The sequence below is a fragment of the Diadema antillarum genome, unplaced genomic scaffold, assembly GCF_040938485.1.
Source record: "Diadema antillarum isolate AM-2024a unplaced genomic scaffold, OU_Dant_1.0 seq00000924_RagTag, whole genome shotgun sequence".
In the NCBI taxonomy this organism is placed as follows: Eukaryota; Metazoa; Echinodermata; class Echinoidea; order Diadematoida; family Diadematidae; genus Diadema; species Diadema antillarum.
In genome coordinates this window covers 206,663-228,383 of record NW_027271775.1, presented here as the reverse complement: position 1 = coordinate 228,383, position 21,721 = coordinate 206,663, and the positions used below count along the sequence as shown (strand labels likewise).

Here is a 21,721-nt window from a genome sequence, read left to right as displayed (position 1 = left end):
CCCCCCCCCAAAAAAAAAAAAAACCCACAACACAACAAAACAAAACAACAAATTATGGCAAAAATGAGGAGTTGAATGCAGTGCCTTTGAAAACTAGTTCTTTGTATTCCTTTCAGTACAAGATTTGACATCCTGACAATCATACAATAACAGGGAGCTATAAGCATACTAGAAACAACATAGATACTAACAAGGATTCCACTGACTTTACCACTGCTCATTACCCATCTTAAAACAGATATCTTAGTAAAAAGCTCTTTGAAGAAAATGCAATTTTTGTATTTATGAATACACTGTATCTGCAAAGTATCTCTGCACAACCCAAGGTTACTTGAATGCAATAATTGCACATTGCTTGATGGTTGGCTGGGTCTTGTCTGTGATTCTGCTTGCAATGAAAGTTGCATTCACTTAACAAGGTGTGTGTGGATGTTTGGGGCTTTTTTTTTCCAACATCATTCCAGAGACTACAATGCTTAATGCACAGTACAACTTTGCATTTCTGTTTGGGATCACACTTATGCATTACATGTACCTTCCTTGCTGAAGCACTATGAATGACAGTTACTAAACCAACCCCAAAATACAACGAAGGTTTTACTAAAACTCCGATTCTCAACAGTGACCATTTCTAAGAACTGTTACTGTTACAATACACATTTCCAAGAACTGTTACTGTTACAATTCAACTGAACTCAATTTTTTTTTCCAAAATAAAAACCCAAATAAAAGAACATGAATTTGCATGATGTAAACTGGCAGAATGTCAGAATATACATAAAACATGACACAGAGACACAGAAAGAGGAATTATACTTACATCACTATAAGATGACTACAAAAGATGAAAAAGAAATTTGTTATTTATATGTAAAAATAATTATCAAAACTGATTCTACTCCCTGATGGATGTATGCTAACTTTCTTCCATGCTTCTTTAATACAAATGCAGGGGTATTGAAAGAGTGTATGTAGCTGTTGTACACTTTGTACCTACACTATGGAATAGTGGACTACATGTTCAGCAAGCAGAGGTATGCCTAAAATAAATGCTAATTGAATAATTGCAATAGTAGATTATTTTTGCATGACATGAAGTGCAAGACTCTGCATTTATAAGACGGATTGGCTGAGTCACACACTCAATTGTGTATTCAGTCTGTAACAAGTCTTACACTTCCCAGTTCATTAATGCCATACAAGAGATATACAGGTTCAGTGTAGTCTTGAGGGAAATATCCAAATTGATGCTATCAAAACTGATCCCTTTTTAAACATAGCCTCTTCTAAGGACAACATTACACCACATGCACATGAAGGTGAGGTCTGACACAAAGTTACGATAAACTTTAGGCAAAATATTCCCTCAAGTACAGTTCGACCTCCATTATCCGGCCATGTCGGGACCGGCGCTCATCCGGATAAGCGAATTGGCCGGATATGGGAGACACAATGTTAATGTATAGCTGCTGTCCAAGCTGCCGTCCCAGTGCACTGGCAGCTAGGCAGGTAGCGTACCCCGCAACGGTGGTGATGACTGCGTACTTTTACGATGATAATGTGGTGTGAATTTATGTTAGTTCTGTCGGGAATATTGTAGGTAAATCGTGTGAGTTTTGTAGAAATTTTCATTGAGTTTAAAGTCACTGTTTTTTCTCAATTTTTGGATGAAAAAAAAAAAAGTCCTTCACTGTTGGTTTATCATGCCATCTCACTCTCAGTCCCCTGATCTCACCCTAGTGAGGGGACTGAGAGTCACAGTCAGTTCTATTCCAAATAAATCTACAGGCTTTTTATCAGCAGTGGATTTTATGGTCCCTATCACATCTTATGATTGTGTTTCCTCATGGGTAGTCCATGAAATCCTAAACTAGGTGTGGATTTACATAGTGCTCTATCAGTCATGATAAGTAGATTTCACACAGATTCTTTAACAATTAAATTTCATTAGGAAGACAATTAAGAATAAGCAGATAAGAGTGTAAAAAAGGAATGTCTTGAGTAATTTGCTGGTTCACAGCATTAGTATGAAATGGTGCACCAGATAAAGTGAGGCAAAAAGAGCACACTGTCATCCAAAAAGAAGGCCATCAATCTAGATGTTAGTGGTACATGATACAACTGACTGTGTGTCAACAGCTACTCATGTTAACACATCATCTGAGTATCTACAGCAGCTACCAGACACACACACACACACACACACACATGAGCAGAAAACCCTGAATTCTATGGTTTGGGTTCTGCAGAAGGAGGGGGCAACCAATGCTTCTAGTGAATTCAAAGCTTGGTGAGATGCAGGAGTCTGTTCCTCCAATTTTCTCAGATTCTGTGAAGCACAAAGGCCTAGAACTGTGAAGCACCCGTCCATGTATATACTCAATTGTCTAAGCAAAGGAGAGCTTTATAATTAAGGGAGTCAGAGTTGCTGAATCACTGAGAAAAAAAAGTCTTTTTCATATCAAGCACAGTCCCATGTGGAGACAGCATGAGATGACATCAGTGTCTACTTCCTTAGTTTCTTTTCTTTCTTTTTTTGGAGAAAGCATGTCAAAAATCTAAAATGTTGAAACTTTCTAATTGTTTGATTTTAATTAAACTTTAGCCAGTTTGCACTATTTCAGTTTAAACAATGCTTATGGGGATATTTCTAGGTCAAGACAACAGTGGAAAAAAAGACTGATGAAATATAGTCATGCAATGATTTGAAAGAAGCTGTTACACTACACTGATGTTTTTCTTCAGTCAAGCCCAACTTCTTAAACTTGGGAGAAATGAGGATGGGATGATATAACAATGTGGAAGAGGAATTTGCATGACACACCCCACATTCCTATGTGCCCATCTACAGAGCCAAGATCTTCTTTTAATAGATGATTTATCAAAACTTACAGACCAGCAAAATGAATTTCATAGTGACGAGGAGAACAAAAATATGGGTGTGACTGGTGGGGGGGGGGGGGGGGGGGGGGGGGTTAGCTTTTGGCAACCTACGAAAGTAAGATTTTGATGCTTTCTAGACTGAGTCTACCCTTGTCTATGAAAATGAAGAGACTAAGTGATGTACAGTATGTACATTTAAAAAAAAAAAAACATCAACAGTGGTGAGGCTCTACTTGGTGTTGGTGCTTTCAGTGGAGGGGTATTTAATGTTTTGGTTCTGGTTACCTGGTGGGGTCCTGGGCTGAAGACCCGCTGGGTGGGCGTGTCCCCTCCCCCGCTCCCCCCACTGGCACCCACCTCCATCTGGCGCACCTGCTCCTCAAGGGGCAACTGGGTGTTGAAGTCAGCCTGGAGGATCTGCTCATTAGTGGTGATGTTGGCCAGCGGGAGAACAGCTGGGCTGTCATTGGAGGGACTGGTGCTCTGTGCATTGACACAAGATGGCCACAGTGTGAAAGGTGCAGCTGTGTTATGTGAACAATTTAACACTGCAAAACTGTTCAGTACAGAGTGTGTTGAGAGTATAGAAATGTGTTGTAATTTGTAACCAGCCACCATGTTATCCTGATAAGTTGCCAAAATTGAAGAAAAGACCAACCAGAAAATGGATGCTCAGCAGTAGCATTGGTTTCATGGTAAAGGGTCACAAATGTAAAGGTGTCAGATAAAATTGTCAGGTGTACAATCATGTGTAGATTGCAAAAGGTGGACTGTATTGTGTCCAGTCAAAGTGTAATGGTCACACTACTACACAGAGCTTGAAGTGTAAATTTGATATGCCATTCATTGTTATGCTGTACAGTGTACCATTCAGGTAGCTTTAAATTTACAAACTGTTGACTGCAAAGTGTAACATTTACTGAGTAAATTTCAACCTTTATGTACCAAGGCATTTTAGCTGGAGTTTGTCATGCCATCTAATTTTCCCATTCATTGAAATCACCCCAGAACTTGACTATAATATGAGTGAGATATCCCACTCAACAACATCATAGTCCCACACGAAGGTCAATACTATGATAGCGAAGGACATTTGAAGCAAGGGTCATAGGCCACCAATATTTATGAAATGATACGTTTTGGTGGCCTGGTTGAGCCACCAAAATTTGTGAGTGTGTGCATCGTTTTTATGTGTTTATCTCATCAAGAGAAGGATGGAATTGCTCAGTGTTCAGTGCTTGATAACTGCACACATTTCAGCTAGCTGCCACAACCAAAGTTGCAAGATCACCACTAGTCTCCACGGCCACACTCAGTTTATTTTTCAGCAAAATTTGGCCCAACTTATTTTTTCTTATGGTCACATATTCAAAATGAAATTTTATCAATCTGAAATTAGAATAAAGTACACTTGCACACTTCTGCATTGAATACTATCATTTCAGAATATGTGGTGTCATGGAAAAAAACCAAAGAACAAATTATGCCTCAATTCAACATTGAATGTGTTATACTTGGAGAACTAAGTCACTGTACATGGTATTTAAAAGCCCTTTATAATACCAGCTAATTTTCATAGAGTTATCATGCTTTATAATTATGTGAATGTTTATTTAAACTATTTCATTTTCAATTTTTTTCCTTATTACTTAATAACAATATGTGGCTTTTGCAGCACACTATTTCTTTAAGGACACTGAATTTTATTGTTGGGTCACAAAAAAAAAAAAAGTTAGTGTGGAGTCTTGCAATAGAGAAAAGGAGGCCTTAATAATATCCATTCATTGCCAAACCAAAGTTTCAAGACACCTTGTGCCACTTGGTAAAGAAAGCAATTCAGTGGAAGTGCCAATTGTAAATAGAAATCATACAATGTGGTGTGTACACTGTCTTGTGGATGTGCCACTGGTTAATAAAGCACAATAAGGGTCTAGGTGTAGTTACACTGTGAAGTGCACACTGTATTGTGGATACATCATTAGTAAATAAAGCAAAGTGTAGTTATACTGTGAAGTGTACACTGTCTTTGTGGATGTGTCATAAGTACATAAAGCAAAGTACAATTTGTAAGGGTCAAGTGTAGATACACTGTGAAGTGTACACTGTATTTGTGGATGTGTCATTGGTATATAGAGCACAGTAAAGGTCAAGTGTAGAAACCATACACTGCAAAGCATACAGTGCATTGTGTTGCAACATCACATCACTCAGTTGGTAGTCACAATGAGTCAGTTGTACAATGCAACCCCTGCCACAATCTTGCAGCAAACACATCAGGTGTTTAACAAGGTATTAAACCACATGTGGATCTTACCTCCTCTTCTCCATCAGCGCTGGATGGTGAAGCAGCTGTAGCACCCTCGCCTGACCCTCCACTACCCACTATCGTGACGACCTTGTTGATGACTTCATTCAAGAAGTCCCTGACCTCTAAGTCACGTCGACGCTTTTCCAGCTCAGCTTCTGTGAGATTATGAAAATGGGGAGAAATATATTGAGTGAAATCTTGGATGAGCAGCTCCATAATTCTGTTTTGCTTTGATATATCCTTCAGGCTTTTTTTTTTTTTTTTTTACTTTTATATGGGGTACCAGCTATAAAATACTGCAGATGTTTGCTCTGATAATGGTTCTCTCGAAAGCTGACAATCATCCAGTATATATCAATGTATTGATTTTGCATGTTAAATCAATACATGATACATAAAGTGTCAGTAAGAAAGACTCTAATTCCAACAAAAACAAGCTGAAACCTAAATTGTATAGAAACTCTTTTGTCTTTTTATATCACCTTAACTGACATTTATACCTGTTATAATTCTTCAGTGTCTTTGATTTGAATACACCACAAAATGGATATGTTTCTTAATATTTTGCAGTCCTACCATATCACATATGAATTCTCACCTGAGAATCAGAGAGGTTTTATCATCTGGGAAAGAAAGTCTTACATCCCCTCAGGTTCAAAAGACATACACACACACAGATATTTTCTTCACATATAACCATTACACATAAATCTTCTCTAGAACAAATGTTTTCCATGAAAATCCATCAAGGCCTGCAGGCCTGAAAAATTGCAAATGAGAGGTCAAGATATTTGTACCATAACAGTTTCTGAACCAACACATATTCATCAGTACTTCAAGGCTGATTTCCATAAACTATGCTGATCTGGTGACAAGCTTTCTGACCTGCTCTGCAGAGGGATTTTTGGAAATCAAAGAGGAATTCCAGTCCATTTATCAGTTAGTCTGATAAGAAAGAGCAAAATCTTACAAGTACAACAGCAAAAGTTTGATCAAAATCAGATAAAAATGAGGAAAATTATGAAATTACGAGAATACTTTGGAGAATATTTTGAAGAAACTAATAAAAGGTTTAATTACATTGCTGAAGACATGTCTTGAACTGTGACAACTTTTCTCTATTCCCAACAAATGGATCTACAAAAAAAAAATCTGAAGTATGGACTGCTGCATTTAGAGAACACTTTTTTTTCTTTCTATTTTATCATCAGTGCTCTGTATTTGTGAAGCATGGCTTTGGGACTCTGCTTCTTGTGTCCAAATGTGGGACATACAAGTGTATGTACCATTAAAATATAAAGTTGGCTTATCCTATCATCCCGAGAACCAACTCTTCCAAGCTTCAATCACACAGGTCTTCTACAGGGAAGACTATTTTCACAATTTCACACTTTTTCTAAAACATTTCACTTCCTTAGGGGCTCAAATGGGACATCACTGTAACTGCTACAAACAACATATCTTCCTTACTTCTAAAATACAACTTGGTTGTACAAGTTCTGGATATGGGGTAAAAAAACTTTGAAATTTATACAGATTTGGGTCTTGTAGGTCCTGCGACAAGAGCCCTCCTGAAGTCTGCCAACATTCCCACACAACAATCAGGGAGACCCTTATGTACTACATGCATCACAGTGAGCCAAAATAATTCCAAAATCAGAGAGACTTTTATATTCTCTGGTGTGGACAAGATATTTTCAGGCAGCCTCTTGCAAAATCAGGAGACCTTGCATCCATTAATACATCCCCTTCCTCTTAGAATGATTCTTGCAAACTTTGCTTGAAACTGGACAATTCTTTTTTGAAGAAGATGAGACTAAAGAAATTTACAGGTAATGGGTGACTTGAGAGAGAAAAAGCAGGAGAGATTACAGACAGAGTGATTACAATAACTTACTTCAGCCTTTAGATCATGCTCATTTTAACAACTTAACCAAATCGAACTATCATCATGAACTTTGATCTATACCAAATACCATCTCTTTTTGCAATAGACAACTACATGTTGTTTGCATTGTGTTACATTATTGTGCTTTCCTATTGCAGAAGACACTCAGTTTTTTGCCATGTTCAGTTGAAGTATGGGGCAATGACAATTGCAGTACTTTTCCAATGAAAATTGGTATCACCATCTCTTGACAAACCTGTCACCATTCTGTCCCTTGGTGGGTATGGATTGTTGGGGTCATCCTCAATGACCTCATACTCAAAGCCATCACCCCCAGTCATAGCGGCAAGGGCACTGATGGAGTGATCCGGCTGGGCTCCACTGGTCCCTGGGCGGGTTGCAGCCACCACAGCCTCAGAGATGTTGAGGGGGATGCGACGTGGGCTCCCATCCTCCCCCTGCTGGTTCTGGTAATGGGTGTAGGCCTTGAGGAGGTCATTCTTGTGATCCTCAAGTGACACCTATTGAGGTTATATACATTCCTGAGTCATTCTGGAGTCATTCCCGTACTGATACATGTAGCCACTTGTAATTCTATCTTGACACACACATATGCTGTATTAGATATGTGACCTGTTGTCACAAACAAATAAACAAACAGTAATTCTCAGCAAGAAAACAGTATATAGGGTGATTTGGTTGCGAGAAAAGAAATTTGTTTCTTTGATCAAGAAGCAAAATATCATATTCTCACTGCTTCCTGTCCATATTTCTCTCTCGTCAGACTGTTCTCAATGAAGTAGGAATTATATCACATACAATTAAACGCCATGACATTTACTTTGAAGAGATAGCAAATAATGTCCCTTACAGAGAAGACATGAGGAAAATGCCACTAGCATCAAGAAGTACAAAGTGAATGCTTGGCAAACCTTGGAATGCAGTATAGAGAGAGTGTCGACCCAGACCCGCCAACCGCCCCACTCGTACTTCATGGCGTGGTGCAGCAACATCCGCAGCAGGGAGTACACCATCTCTGAGATGCGCTTCTCCTCCTCATTCTTTGGGTAGATGTATGAGAGTGAAATCATCCAGTCTTGCCAGACAGAACACTGCAGCAGAATCCTGTGAGTTGACAGAGTTTAGTCACAAATGATGATCATTTCAATAGCATTTACAGGTCTGGGACAGAAAGGGGAATATTGGTTCAACCATTGGTTGCGTTACTTCTTCCACTTTCTATCATGAAGGATAGTGGGGGGGGGGGGTGGTTTCTAGCAATTCAGGATTTCAGGCATGGCCACATGAATACGATTGTAGGAATATGGGTGGGTATAGGACAGAAACAAACTGAAATTGGCTTGAAGTGATAAACTGATGACTTTCAGGTTACTCACAATGTCTGACATATTGTCATATTCCTTTCTGTCTCCGTGTCACTTGGTTCTTCCTCTTCTTGTTTTCATTTTCATAACTCATTCATTGTATTCATACAAGAGGCAACTTACCATGAAAGGACACCTATTTCTTGGCATCAAATTGTGAATAAAGAATTACAGATCCTGTTATGCCATTTTTTTTTCTGTTTTTTTTTTTTTTTTTTTTTGGGGGGGGATCATCTGGAGATGTACAGGAAGTGATAATTAATATAAAGTGACTGTTGAGCTGAGATATTTACATGATGTCTGCAGTTACAGTTTTACTATGTTATGAATATTCACAGCTACATTGTAACTCATGGAACAAAATTAATTCAGCACCCTTCTCCATCTCCCCCCTTCCATTCTGTCTAGGTTTCTCTCTCGCTTAAAAAAAAAAGAGAAAAATAATAATAATAAAGACAATAAATAACATGCATGGAACACTACTGAGACATGCAAAACATCAACTGGGGTTGATTCTGAACTAAACAGTTGCAGGTTGGCATTGTTTCTAACTACATTGTATCAAGGACAGGAGGATTAATAGGGCTCATAATTTTGAGACACAAGACAAGTCAGTGTACACTGACCTGCGGTTCTCCCTGCTGTTGTTGAAGAGAAGAATCATGTCGGAGAGGAACAGTCTCCTGACGTCCATGGACTCTGTGCTTGGAACAGACTGGCGCAGGAGTCTAGCAATCACATGGAACATTCCTGATAGAAAGGTGCAGTTCGTAGATTGATCATAAAGTATTATTGAAGGACATTTGCAAACCATGATGGGATATTAGCAAAACAACAAAGCAGAATGTGGATAGTTGAGACATATCAAAATCATTTTATGACAACAACAACAGTTGAACTCATGCAGTGTTATTTTATAATCAGGAGATGAAAAGCCCTTGAAATGTAAACTAAAGGTATGTGAAAAGTAATACATCAAAATCAGGAATAATCTAAAAGAATTTATAGAACTCTTGATGTGAAGGCATAATGGCATTTTCACTCAAAATTAGGCATCTTGAAGTCACAGTCACAAGCAATGATCTGCTCATACTTTCTTGTTCATTACCAATATCACAAAATTTATGTGAGAAACAAAATATTCTCACTTGTTAATAAGGCTGCTGAAGATTTCTGACACTGGTCTCAAAATTCACGTGACAATTGATGAGTTTCTGGTTCTTTATACCAAAAAGATGTTGGCAATTTTATGATGCGAAACACTTGTCATTTATTCTTAGGTTTGGTTGATGCAATTTGCATACTTCTTCTCTATGCCTGTTAAAATTGACATACTCATGATTTCCTTGGCATGAATTTGATTTGTCATTTTGTCATGCTTCTGCCTTCCTCTTTGCAAGCAGCACTGTAGGATTCTATGCAGCTGGATCACTAATGACATGATAATGATGTGCTCTAATTCACCAAAGGGTGGCCTCTACAATGTCAACAGTGTTCTCCCAGAGGTTCTGTCATCACCATTATCAAAGCATCAGGTAGGGAATAGTGAGTCAAGGGCTTATATGAACCTTCATCTTTCTCCCCCCCCCCAAAAAAAAAAAAAAAAAAAAAAAAGAATAAATAAAGAAGAGGAAGAGAGGTACACTCAGTGATGAAGATAGTATTCCTAGAAGCCAACCTGGATTCATGACACGGTAGGTTTTGTCCGGCTCAGGATGCCTTGTTCTCATCACCTGTAGACTCACTCGCTCTGTCAGAAGCTGAAATTAAATCAATGCCCACAGATATTCACTCTTGAGTTTTATCAATGAAGTTCCGTGTAGTACATACATACAATGTACATTGACATTCTGGGGAAAAAAAATAGCAAAGAGTTGAAGCAATATCTGTTGCAGTTTTACAGGAAAATACAAACACAAAACACACACACAATGTGCATTTCTATGTGTTCATATATCCAATCCCATGATCAGCAATGTAAGAAATATCACAGATGTGAGAATGAGTACTGGGACAAACTCTGATTGTATCAAATTGTATAGCTCTCATAATAGTCAACACAAATGTTTGCTTTACAATTCTATTGAATGTTAGGAAGGTCCTATGAATTAACATATGTTTTCACAGAAAGCCAGTGACAAGATGGGTCTACTAAATATTTTGATAGGAAACAAGAAGACACTCGTCTAGAATGTCAATACTCTACCAGTAACAAGTGGCCTTTGGGAGGCACAAGGATGTAAAGTCAATAGACACTGCAATACACTCCAGTATTGTTGACATTTTATGCCATGATTGATTGAAGAGTACCTCAAAGAGACAGTTGTACATGGTGAGGGTGAGTGTGTTGGAGGTGAGCTGCATCCTCTCACCAAGCAGGGAATAGAGGTTGTGGGCATACATCAGATCCATCTTCCTCCTGAAACAAACACACAATGAGACAAGTGGAGAAAAGATCACTGGTCACTGCCATGCTGCTAGATTCTACATTTTTTCCATGCTTAGCTGGTCTCATTCATTTCAACTTTGACAAATATATTCAACCAGATGTTTCTGTTTTATTGTGTGGGTGTACACGTAGGCCATGGCTGTAATTTATGGGATGGCTGTTACAGTAAATTAATATCCTAACTGTTACAAACATTATGATATACCATCTGATAATTTTGTATTTTAGAAAGTTGTATCAGACGTGTCTTTCAAAGTATAGAGTTCTATTAATGTAAATTGACTTTGATATGTGGATAGCCAAATTCTTTATTCTCTTTCTCTCCCTACTTGAGATCTTAATTCTAGACTGCTTTTGCCTTTTCAGTTTCCTCATACTCTTTCTCTTCAGTTGAAAACACTAATAAGAAAAAAGTTTTATCTAGACTACTAGGATGAAATAAGGCATCTGGCACCCATGGTTCACAGGGGTAAAAGAAACTGAAAGAATATTTGAGGAAAAGTATGTACATCATATTATTAGGACACTGACAGTGAAAGAAATTCCAACTCTAAACATGATTCTCTCTTCATGAGTGAAGACCATGAGAATTAGAAGATTGCAACAAAACAGTAAACAATAATGCCTCTGGTTCCCTCAAGTAGAAAAAGACTGTCCTTCAAAAACGTATAAAACGGAGAAAAGGTACTTGTAACAACACACACTCTACAGCTTACACAAAATACATACTAAACAGTGATATACCTCGAAGTATGAAAAAAAAATCATATAAGATGAATATAATGTGAAATTAGTAATGGTAAAAGTACAAGGAAATTAATTTTAGATAGATGACTAACAATTAGAGCAGAAGAAACTGGTTGACTTACTTGTGGGGAAGTCTGCTGAGAAAGAGTGAGAGACATTTGAGTGACAGGGCCCTAATTGCCTCATCACTGGATGCTAGCAGCTTGAAGACCGTTCTGTGAAGGATGGAAAATGAATGAGGAAGAAGTGGAGGGGAGGGGGAGGATGAAAAAGAGAGAGACAGAAGGGGAGAAAAGACATTGGCTTTATTTCAATAAATGGGAGCACTGCAAGAAAAAAACTCAAGTCATGTCTATGTTTGTGCATGATAAACAAAAATTTAAAAGTCTTCTTCAATTATCACGCACAAAGCTGAGCTCTACTATCACTACCTGACAGTTGATTGACAACTGCTGATATCAGTATACAAATGACATAAAGATCACAGGCCAATAATGTGGCAATACATTTCTGAAAACAATAAATGAACCGATAAATCCCCTCAATATTTGGCTTGAGACTGTACAAGGGAACAGTGTTTACCTGATGCCATTCTTCCTGTCGAAGGCGACAGCAAGGCCGTTGATGTTTTCTGCCATGAGGGAGAGTAGGAGCTGGAGAACATCCTTCAGATTCAGGTCCTGGGGTTTCCATGGCAACAAAACACAAGCATATGACTAAGTCAGTATTTTACTGACATGTTCAATAGAGGGAGTTTTACACGTTTTTTTCCAATGGTAAACAAGACAGGAATGATTTTCTTTTTCTACTATCAATTTTGCAATATTTTGCCTATAGAAAGGCAGGGGCATCAAGTATTTATATTATCCATAGATGCTAATATTTGATGAAATATCTGCTTTCAAGACAGACGAAAAAGCATAATATTTAAGAGTTCAGTTCTACAAGGAAAAAGAGTTTGCCGCCTTGATTTTCGTTATTATTTTTCTGACAAGACAAAAAGGAAAAGAGCATTTGAGCTCCAGTCAAAGCACGAAATTTTCTAGTACATCTATTTCTTTACAAATCTATGGATCATACACCTGGGCACCATTTCATAAAAGATGTTGAGATAGCAACTCTAGCTGGAATGGCAACTTCCCATAGCAACAGCCAATCAGGAAGCTGAATTCATGTCATTACCATGACAGTTGCCGTTCCAGCAAGAGTTGCTATCATATCAACATTTTATGAAATGGGGTCCAGGAGAGATCACTGACATATCAACATGAGTTTATTGATGGATAGCAAGCCATTTATGTGCATGTAGGTTTGATGTCGCTTGGTGTTTTGCATTCTTGGATGACATTTTGAGTGGAACATGACTGCTGCAGCTTCTTATATTCTTTTGTGATGAAAGCACTTGATCTTGTCATTTCTAGGCAAGAAGTCTAATGCTTAATCAGTTCCAGAGGAGGTTTACAATTACATGTAGAGTGAAAGAATACCTTGTCTTCTCCAGGTAGCTCTATTTCCTGTCTTATTTACAGGTATTTTCAACATAACTTTATGGGCTGTAATCAGGTGGGGAAAAAATTAACATACCCTCCAGCTCAAGTTCCCATCATGCATTGTGTGATTTCTATCTTGACACATTTCATACATACTTGATAAGACTCTATTTTAGATATCATAAATGGGCATCACATTCAAAGTAATATCATTCCATTGATATTCCTAGTTCAAGATTAAAGCCTGTATGTGCATAAATACATGCACCTCTTCAGATGCGGTTGGGAACCAACATACAATGTATGTAAACCTCAAAACTTCAGAAAACTCACAAGAAAGTTGGGTGGACCAGCAGACAGAAATGCATTGAGTAGATTTACTCAATATAAAACCTGACTTTGTCCACACTGTTAGCCCCCAAATTAGAGGATGTGACCAGACTTTGAATCAGTAGCAAAAACATTCAAAAGCACACACAGCCCCATCCTCAAAACCCTTCTGCAAGTCCTACTTTAAACATTTAAAGTGCAATCTGGTGAAAACATTGTGAAACCTTAAATTTCTATGGCTGGTTCTGATGACATCGATACCATTATGTTTAACATGCATTTTATAAAAGAATAGTAGGTGTCAAATTGTATAGAAATGTTTCAAATTTGTTTGAGCCATAGTAGCCAGGACAGTGAGGGAAAAAAAAAAATGTAGAAAAAAAATCTTGCGTATGCTCATATCTCTCTCTGTGCATACCGGTGGTCATTACAGCTCTTCTACGCACAATATCATAATTTCACTTGGAAGCTGGAAACTATAAAGTGTTAGTTGTGTAGTGGATATGATGAAAACAGTCAATCATAAACTAATTTTTTATGCTTAAGATATTGAGGGATATTTGCGCGAATACACGACTGAAGAAAATTTTCTTCAGTTGAGGCATGTTTGTTAATTTTGTTTCATTATCAACAGCAACAACAGAATGATAAAAAGATGACAAGGGGGAGGGGAGGCTTGTCTCAGACACATTTTTCATAGAAGACCTGTATCTGTGTTTGCACTTTGTTCTTGTTTTGTTTTACAAGAAATAACAATGCATCATGAGTCCTTATAAACTTCTCTTGCAAAGAGACAAAGTCCAAATACATAACTCACACCATCAACATTGTAAAAGGTAGAGCATTCCTTTCTTGTTAGCATACACATGATAAGATACCAAATATTACCTCAGTGTACCAATAAAAACAAGAAACAACAGCAACAATGCATATGAGAGGTCAGATATAATCACTGCAAGCCAAAAGTTGATTACTGTGTATATCATTTCTGGTTGCTTTATGAAATGTTTGTGCAAGCTATTACATGAACTGTGGTAGGTATAGAACACACATGAAATCCAGTAAGTATTGAACACACATTAACTCCATTGGTTTTGTGCTACACCAGTGGGGTGTTTCATAAAGCTGTTCTTAAAGTTACGAACGACTTACGAGCAACTGGTGATCAGATCTTGTGCTGAATTATGGAAATTCTGATTTAAGTATAGCACATCAGAACTGATCACCAGTCGCTCGTTGTTCGTAACTTTACGAGCAGCTTTATGAAACAGGGCCCTGATTTCTTTTTTATCTTCTTTTTTAGATGAGAGTGGTCCTGATAAAAAGACCTACTCATTTGCCAATTTGACCAGTGTACTCCAGGTCTCTGTAAGGATGAGCATGTTGTTGGTGACTACACCATATACTATACCCTCTCTCTACAACTGATCCTGTCATCACCCCCTCTGGCTTTCAGTTTAGAATAGTCAACATTAGATAGGTCTATACGGTGAGTGATGAGGAACACGTTAGAGGAGAGTTGAGTGTACCAAGTATGCACTGGGATGCTATAGCTATCCTACTCAAAAGGGTCAAGATTACAAACTGAAACAGTTTAAGTTTGGTACCACAGACTCTATCCACATTGACCCTTACTTGTACTTTATTCACCGGCTGGCATATCTGATGGAGTGCTTTCTTTTTCCATTGGCAAAGATGTCAGGAAACTAATTGTCACTGAATAGAGATTATCTAATCCTTTTAATCCCCATTGTGTCATGTTGGCCTTCATGTTCGCCTGAGACACATTGTAATGTCTGAGCGGGCTGGCTAACTTACAATTAGATTAAATTTGGAGGAATCTACTGAATGCTGATGAAGAAAGCATGATAAGTTTCAGGTAATTGCCTGGGCAGAAGAGGTTTAGAGTCATTTTTCCCTTCCAGCATGCTGCATTATATCTCCTGCAGGCTTAGGAGGAGGGTTAAAATGGAGGTGTATCACAGCTCCTCAAGCAAACTCTCCACCTACACAGACAAACAACTTGCTACACAATATCCTTTGGTCTATGCAATCTCATGTGAGTGTGTCAAGGTTTACATCATCCGGACTGGTTGTACAGTAAATGCTTAACTCAACAAACACCAAACCCATGGCTGAAGGGATGAGAGGGGAGAAGTCTGCCATCATCAACCATGCTGATAGTAATGAGTACCACAGAACAGACTTCACTACCTGTATTAATCAGTGGCACACATTAAGAGTCAGTAGAGGCTAAGGTGGATATCATCATCACTACACCGTTCCCCAGGACAGTGGTCTCCATCCACCTTACCTGGCTCTCCATACCAGATGACGACCCAGGATAGTATGCAGCCAGCAGTGACCATCCTTCCCTGGGGTTCCCATGGGGTTGCCCCTATGTGCACTTGGGCTTACAATTGCTACACAGGGAACACCCATCCTTGAGTTTGTCTTTGACAGGCTGCTTTACACTAACTGCCTGAATGGGCCAATCAGGCAACACTCTTTTGATGAGTGTATTCTGCCTTGTGACTGAAAATCCTCACAGAAGGTTATATATAAAGTTATAGCCCAATCACCCACAACATGCTCACACTGACAAGGGTAATGATAATGATAATACACTGGTCAAATGGGTCCTCAGACAACGTTGATTAAGGACAGAATCTATTTGGTGCATTGAAAACCAACAGAGCTACAGAATGCCATCATGCAGATCTTCAAAGAATATCACACACATGACACATCATAGAAACTTTGCATGATGGATCACAGTGTAAACACACTGAAGGATGGCTTGCAAAGCATTGTGGGAATCCTATTTGACAAATGGTAGCTCTCACTGACAATACATTCACAAGGTCACAATCAGACATGACCTTGCCATGACCTTCAAATGGTTCCAGGACCTAACAAATGTCACCTTTTGAGAGTGCTCGGCATCAGTTATTTGTCTAAAGTCTGAACACACACTCCAGACAATTTAAGAATAGTAGGCTTACAGTCTAACACATCTACAGGAAGAGCAAGACAGTTGGCAGTGCAAAACTGGTTGTCATGTTCACAAATACCTGTCACAAAAATCTAATCACTATTGAATGCAGGAGGCTGCTACTACAAAGTGGTTTCTAAATAAAATTCACTGCATGGAGTAGTCCTTCACATTATTATTTTTCTGATCTCTTTTGAGCAATGTTAAGCCAACTTTAAAGAGGAAAGAAGGTACACGTATGTTTATTGTATTAGTGTTACATTTAATACTGCAATATACATGCAATACGTCAATTCATACGACATTACACACATGTCAACACGAGATTTCCCACAGTGCTTTGCAAAATGAGTGTCTATGTCCTTCAGAGTGCATTGTTCTGTGTGCATGGCCTTAAAAAAATGTCATAATGGAAAGATTATACCTCAGGGAATGAACAAATATTTGCTGTCGCCATGACAATCATGAGGTTGACGCTCGTAACAGTATGAAATGTATGGAAAATGGCCTCATTGAATGCAGCTGATTAAAACTTCCTTATAGATTGATGAAGGGGGGGGGGCATAGAGCTTCTCTTGATCAGATGAAATTTGGAAAAATGCAGATGTACTCATAACAAAATCTATCCTTTTAAGACAATGCAAACTCCAATGAAGAAAATATTACGTGAAATCAAATGTCAGATTCACACTTTTGAAAAGTCACGTAGATTTGAGAATTTTTGGCCCTGAAGTTGGTAGGATAGCACTTCATAGCTAATGACAGCTTGCATGATTCATTCATTACTTCAATCATGACGTTGAATAACAATGGTTGTCACGGCAACATAAGTCTGCTTACCATCATAGTCTGATCCTCAACCTCGGATCTCATCTACAATTGTACATTAAAATGAAAAAAGAGTTTTTGGCTTTTTTTGTCTATTCCTTCCATCATAAAAATCAGTAAACAATTTATAAGTGCCTGCAACTTGCAACTGAAATGACCTCCAGAAAATTGTTCTGAATCAAACCTCATCGATTGATCATACAGATTTTTGGTCTTTGACCATAATCCTGTGATGATGTTTCCTTGCATTATTCACAATCTCACTAGCTAGACGTGTGCTCAAAAGTAGAAGACTTAAGATGTCACATAATTTAGCAATATCTGAAACAATTTCTTCCATATCTATTCTTTTAATATCAGTTGGAAAAAAAGGTAGAATACAACCTGAAGTAGGTCATGAAGAAATCTCCTAGACCAAGGTTTACATGACATTTGATTATAAGAAGTAATTTTCTAGGTAGGACGTAATCAATCAAGTTGGAATGAGCCCAATGCACTTTGCCATCCTAAGCAATGGTATGCTGCCAACTAAATCTTTGAGGACTCAGAGGTAGAGACCATGAAGTTGGGAAGGGAAATGTCTTAGTTACCTCATGCATGGTCATGAGATAGTTGAGAATGATCTGAAGCTCCTCATCATTGGCCGATTTCTCCTTCAGGATCAGCTGCTTGGTGACACGCAGGATGAGCGCCCTCAATGTCAGCAGGTCATCCAGGCTGGGACGATTGCCATCTAGACAGCAATGAGTGAATTTAAGGTGGGAGGGGAATGAGGAGAGAAGGGAGGGACCTAGAGTGATTTGTCATTGCATTACTCTGAAAAATTCATTTATCATCAAATTCATCTCACCCTGACAATGCCTGTTCAAACTCCCTCCCATTCCACAGAGGCACTATTTATCTAAATTTTGTGAACATTCATCAACATCTTGCTGACCAACTCTTAAAGTCCCCACAGCAAAGAGACATGCTCTAATTCAGGGCCAGTGACTTTTGCTGTGGATGGGCTGTGAGATTCTGTTTGAGGCAATAATGACTGATAAAAGATCATCATGACAGAGATGTATGCCATAATTATAAAAAAGTCATTGGGCAAGTTAACAAGTGTATGACTGTTGCAAGAATGATTTCCATTTTCTTTTGAATGAATACAGAAATATATATCACTCTAAAGAGAATGATAAATTTTGGGACAATTATATATCAAAGTATATGGAGCTGGCATACAACACATCACATAATATTCATATGATGGAAAAGTAAAACTTCTTAGACTGCCTGATTGGAGAATAAAATGATACTGGTGAATAGTAGACAGTGTATCAAAATTATATGGGAGTCAATCCAAAATAAATCAGACATAATGACTACATTAACTGGAATTCTGAAGAACATGTGCTACATCGAACTGAACAGTCAGGGACAAGTTTTAGAATGTATGTTTTGAAAAGCAAAGATCCTGTTTGTCCACAAACACAACCTAAACCAAAGTATAGAGCCCTAAGAGCATTAACCCACTGCTTGATGGAAAAAGATAGGTTATGTCCAAACTCTTGGAGGAATTACAGTTTTGTACAGACAATGTGTTAATGAATGTAAATTCTTTTTTACCACTTTGTGAAAAAATGCAAGCCAAACCAGTGGTCTGGAACAGATTGTAGCGGTTTTCTATATCTATGTATCATATTGGCTGGCATTCTGGCTGTTGTAAATTACGCTGTCTGGCGACCCCAGTATTTTGTCAACATCCACGCGAACTTTCTTTGTGCGCCGACACATGACAGGTGCGCACCACATCCTCCGCCTTTGTCATCGTGCCGAGGTACGCGTATTTCACATTCCAACAGTAGTCGGATTTTCATAAATACACCCCTTGTTTTGCTGTCACGGAAACAAGCTACCAATTAGTGGCGAGCTGCGCATCTTCATCAGCCAATTACCACTCTCAAAGCTCCTGTCCGTGACACGTTTTCTCCGACCACCCTGTTTTACTTTCCACGCTCCCTCACGTCACGATTAGCTTTCATCCCGAGAGCACGTCCTAATCGTTGGAGTCACTCACGTCCGCATACTACGTCCGTATGTACTTCCCACGTCTTCTCGCGCTGACGATACCTCGCGCCGTGGACGGTCATTTCACACGGATTATACTCCATACGGAATATCACACTTCCTCGGATTTTACACTTCGCGGCATTCGCTGCTTTTCACATCGCGGCTCGCCCTTTCTTCAGGCTACACTCCAACCTGGGGATCTTTACATCGCTACATTCAACGCGATCGGCGCCTCGTTACATCGCTGCATTCAACGCGATCTGCGTCCCATCACATCGCTGCTTCGGTCCTGCTAGCGTGCGGCCTGTGGTGTGCAAACTCTACCACAACCAGCTAGGGACCGTGCAGTTCTTCTATCCAGCGCTCCAGCGGTGGACTCTACCCTCGCTTGTGCTAGCCGCGGCACCCGGAGGATACTCCACGCTGCCGCTGGATTCTTTGTACATATTGCTATGGGACACTGTCGTCTTCGGACACCCTACGTGCATTCGGAGTTAGTCCATATTATTTCGGGAAGTGCAATACAACCTACAAGGACACTATTCACCTCTTCTGGTGCCCTAGTGCATTCCACTACTGATACGGTCGCCTACCATTCCTGCTGGTGGTGCCTTCAGCTTCAAGTCCCATTAGCCACTCGGTGAGTAATTGTTAGGTATTACATTATAGGCCCGTACCAAAATACCTACAAGATTGTACATGGTAACTCATTACTTGCAGGAGCTGGGTGTTACATGTACTGAGTTTAGAAACACACTGGCTATTATAATACCTTCCAGGGAAGAGTTTGATAAAATCTACCTTCCATGCCTTTTAGCATTTTTCTTGAACAATGAACACTATCAAAGGAGTGGCCCTTGGGGATAAAACTTGAGTTACAAGGACAGGGGTGGAGCAGGGGTAAGATGCAGGGACAGAAAGCAGGTTGGAATACTCACCAAGCCCCTTGGGGACAATCCCGCTGCGGCTCTCTGGGTTGACGATCCAGTAGTAATGCTTGAGGGTGTGCATGAGTTGCAGGACAGTGCTGACCCGTCGAATGTTGGTGTAAATGGCTGCTTGACCCACAAACTCATTTGCCAGGAATGTGTACAGAGATATCTGCACCTGTATATAAGTTGTGGAATCAGTTTGGAAGTTCAGGAGGAGGATAATGTATTATTTGGCCATATCACAAAATTGTGGAAACAAAACCATCAGTAAGAGCAAGGTAGCATGGTGTCCATAGATACACAAGGTCTCAAAGCGAAGATTCAATTGCACTGATATCCTTCAAGTAATAGAGATGGGCATACATTTTTTATTGAAGCACAATAGTTAATTAAGCCATAGAATTTTTTCTTGACAAGGCTCTACAACATAGGCTTTGTGAGATTTCACTTTAATGCTGGTTTTTTTTTTCATAGATAGATAAATAGAGATTTATCTTTACTGAGCATCTTGTTCTACATGATGCTCTTCATACAGGCACAGATATGCAGACCATAACGGATACTCCTGGAAGTGGATATTTGAACTGTTGAGACATACACTCTTCAGAACTCAGTAGTTTAAAGGGACTGTACAGTACTGGTTGAAGTGGGGATTCAGGTTTATAACATTAATTAGTGAGATAAGGAGAAACCTATAATGAAATATGACAGGGCATGTAATTTTAAGAAGGATTCAACGTTTATTTGATGAAAATTGGTTTTCAAATGGCTGAGATATCCAAAAAAGTGATAATAATAAAAGGCGACAGGCCGCGCCTTTCATTAGGATCTCTTTGTTTCACCTTGGTTTTGGATATCTCAGCCATTTCAAAACCGATTTTCATCAAATAAACTTATGATACCCCTTAGAATTGCATGCTCTTTGACATCTCGTAGAGTGGTTTCTAAATATCTCGCAAAATGTTAAAAGCTAAATCCTCACCTCAACCAGAACTGTACACACCCTTTAAGGTTGATGAGAATAAATCACAATAATTGGCTTTCTTTTTCAGAACTGCACAGAGAAAAAAAAAAATAGACTAGAAGGTTTCAAGGGAATGCTTCTTCTATTAATAAGAGATGAGACAGCTTGCAAACCTTGATGGGTGTGTGTATCCATAGCGATGGGTTAAAGAGGATGTGGTCCACCAGGTGTCTGAGGAGTTGGATGCCTGTTGGCAGGTTGTTGAAATGCTTGGCAAGATCAAGGAAAAGCTCCAGCACTGTGCCTGTCATGTGTCTTGGTGAGGCCTTAGGGGAAAAACCAAGGCATCGTCATGAAGTAAAGGTGACTGCTATAATACCATGAGGGACACACTAAAGTGGCTTGTTGGTATTTCAGCTCAATCATTCCATCAACTGGAATAGCACAATTGAATACTGAGATGCTCA

At 39.0% G+C, this 21,721-nt stretch overlaps 1 protein-coding gene across 8 annotated transcripts in view; it reads right to left on the bottom strand.

Moving 5' to 3' along the window:
• Positions 1–21,721, bottom strand: part of LOC139741368 (neurobeachin-like) — a 238,455-nt gene that overhangs the window by 43,928 nt on the left and 172,806 nt on the right. For 4 of the 8 annotated variants that reach the window (XM_071651947.1, XM_071651948.1, XM_071651950.1 and 1 more), the window contains exons 13-25: positions 21,428–21,580; positions 20,297–20,465; positions 17,894–18,036; positions 17,316–17,348; positions 12,243–12,340; positions 11,783–11,875; positions 10,775–10,883; positions 10,143–10,224; positions 9,091–9,214; positions 8,012–8,204; positions 7,336–7,600; positions 5,198–5,346; positions 3,169–3,366 (exon numbers count right to left, since the gene is read on the bottom strand). In XM_071651947.1, the coding sequence (XP_071508048.1) occupies positions 3,169–3,366; positions 5,198–5,346; positions 7,336–7,600; positions 8,012–8,204; positions 9,091–9,214; positions 10,143–10,224; positions 10,775–10,883; positions 11,783–11,875; positions 12,243–12,340; positions 17,316–17,348; positions 17,894–18,036; positions 20,297–20,465; positions 21,428–21,580 (1,809 nt within the window). The remainder of the gene's footprint in view (positions 1–3,168; positions 3,367–5,197; positions 5,347–7,335; positions 7,601–8,011; positions 8,205–9,090; positions 9,215–10,142; positions 10,225–10,774; positions 10,884–11,782; positions 11,876–12,242; positions 12,341–17,315; positions 17,349–17,893; positions 18,037–20,296; positions 20,466–21,427; positions 21,581–21,721) is intronic. The other 4 variants (XM_071651952.1, XM_071651953.1, XM_071651955.1 and 1 more) reach the window with 4 other exon arrangements.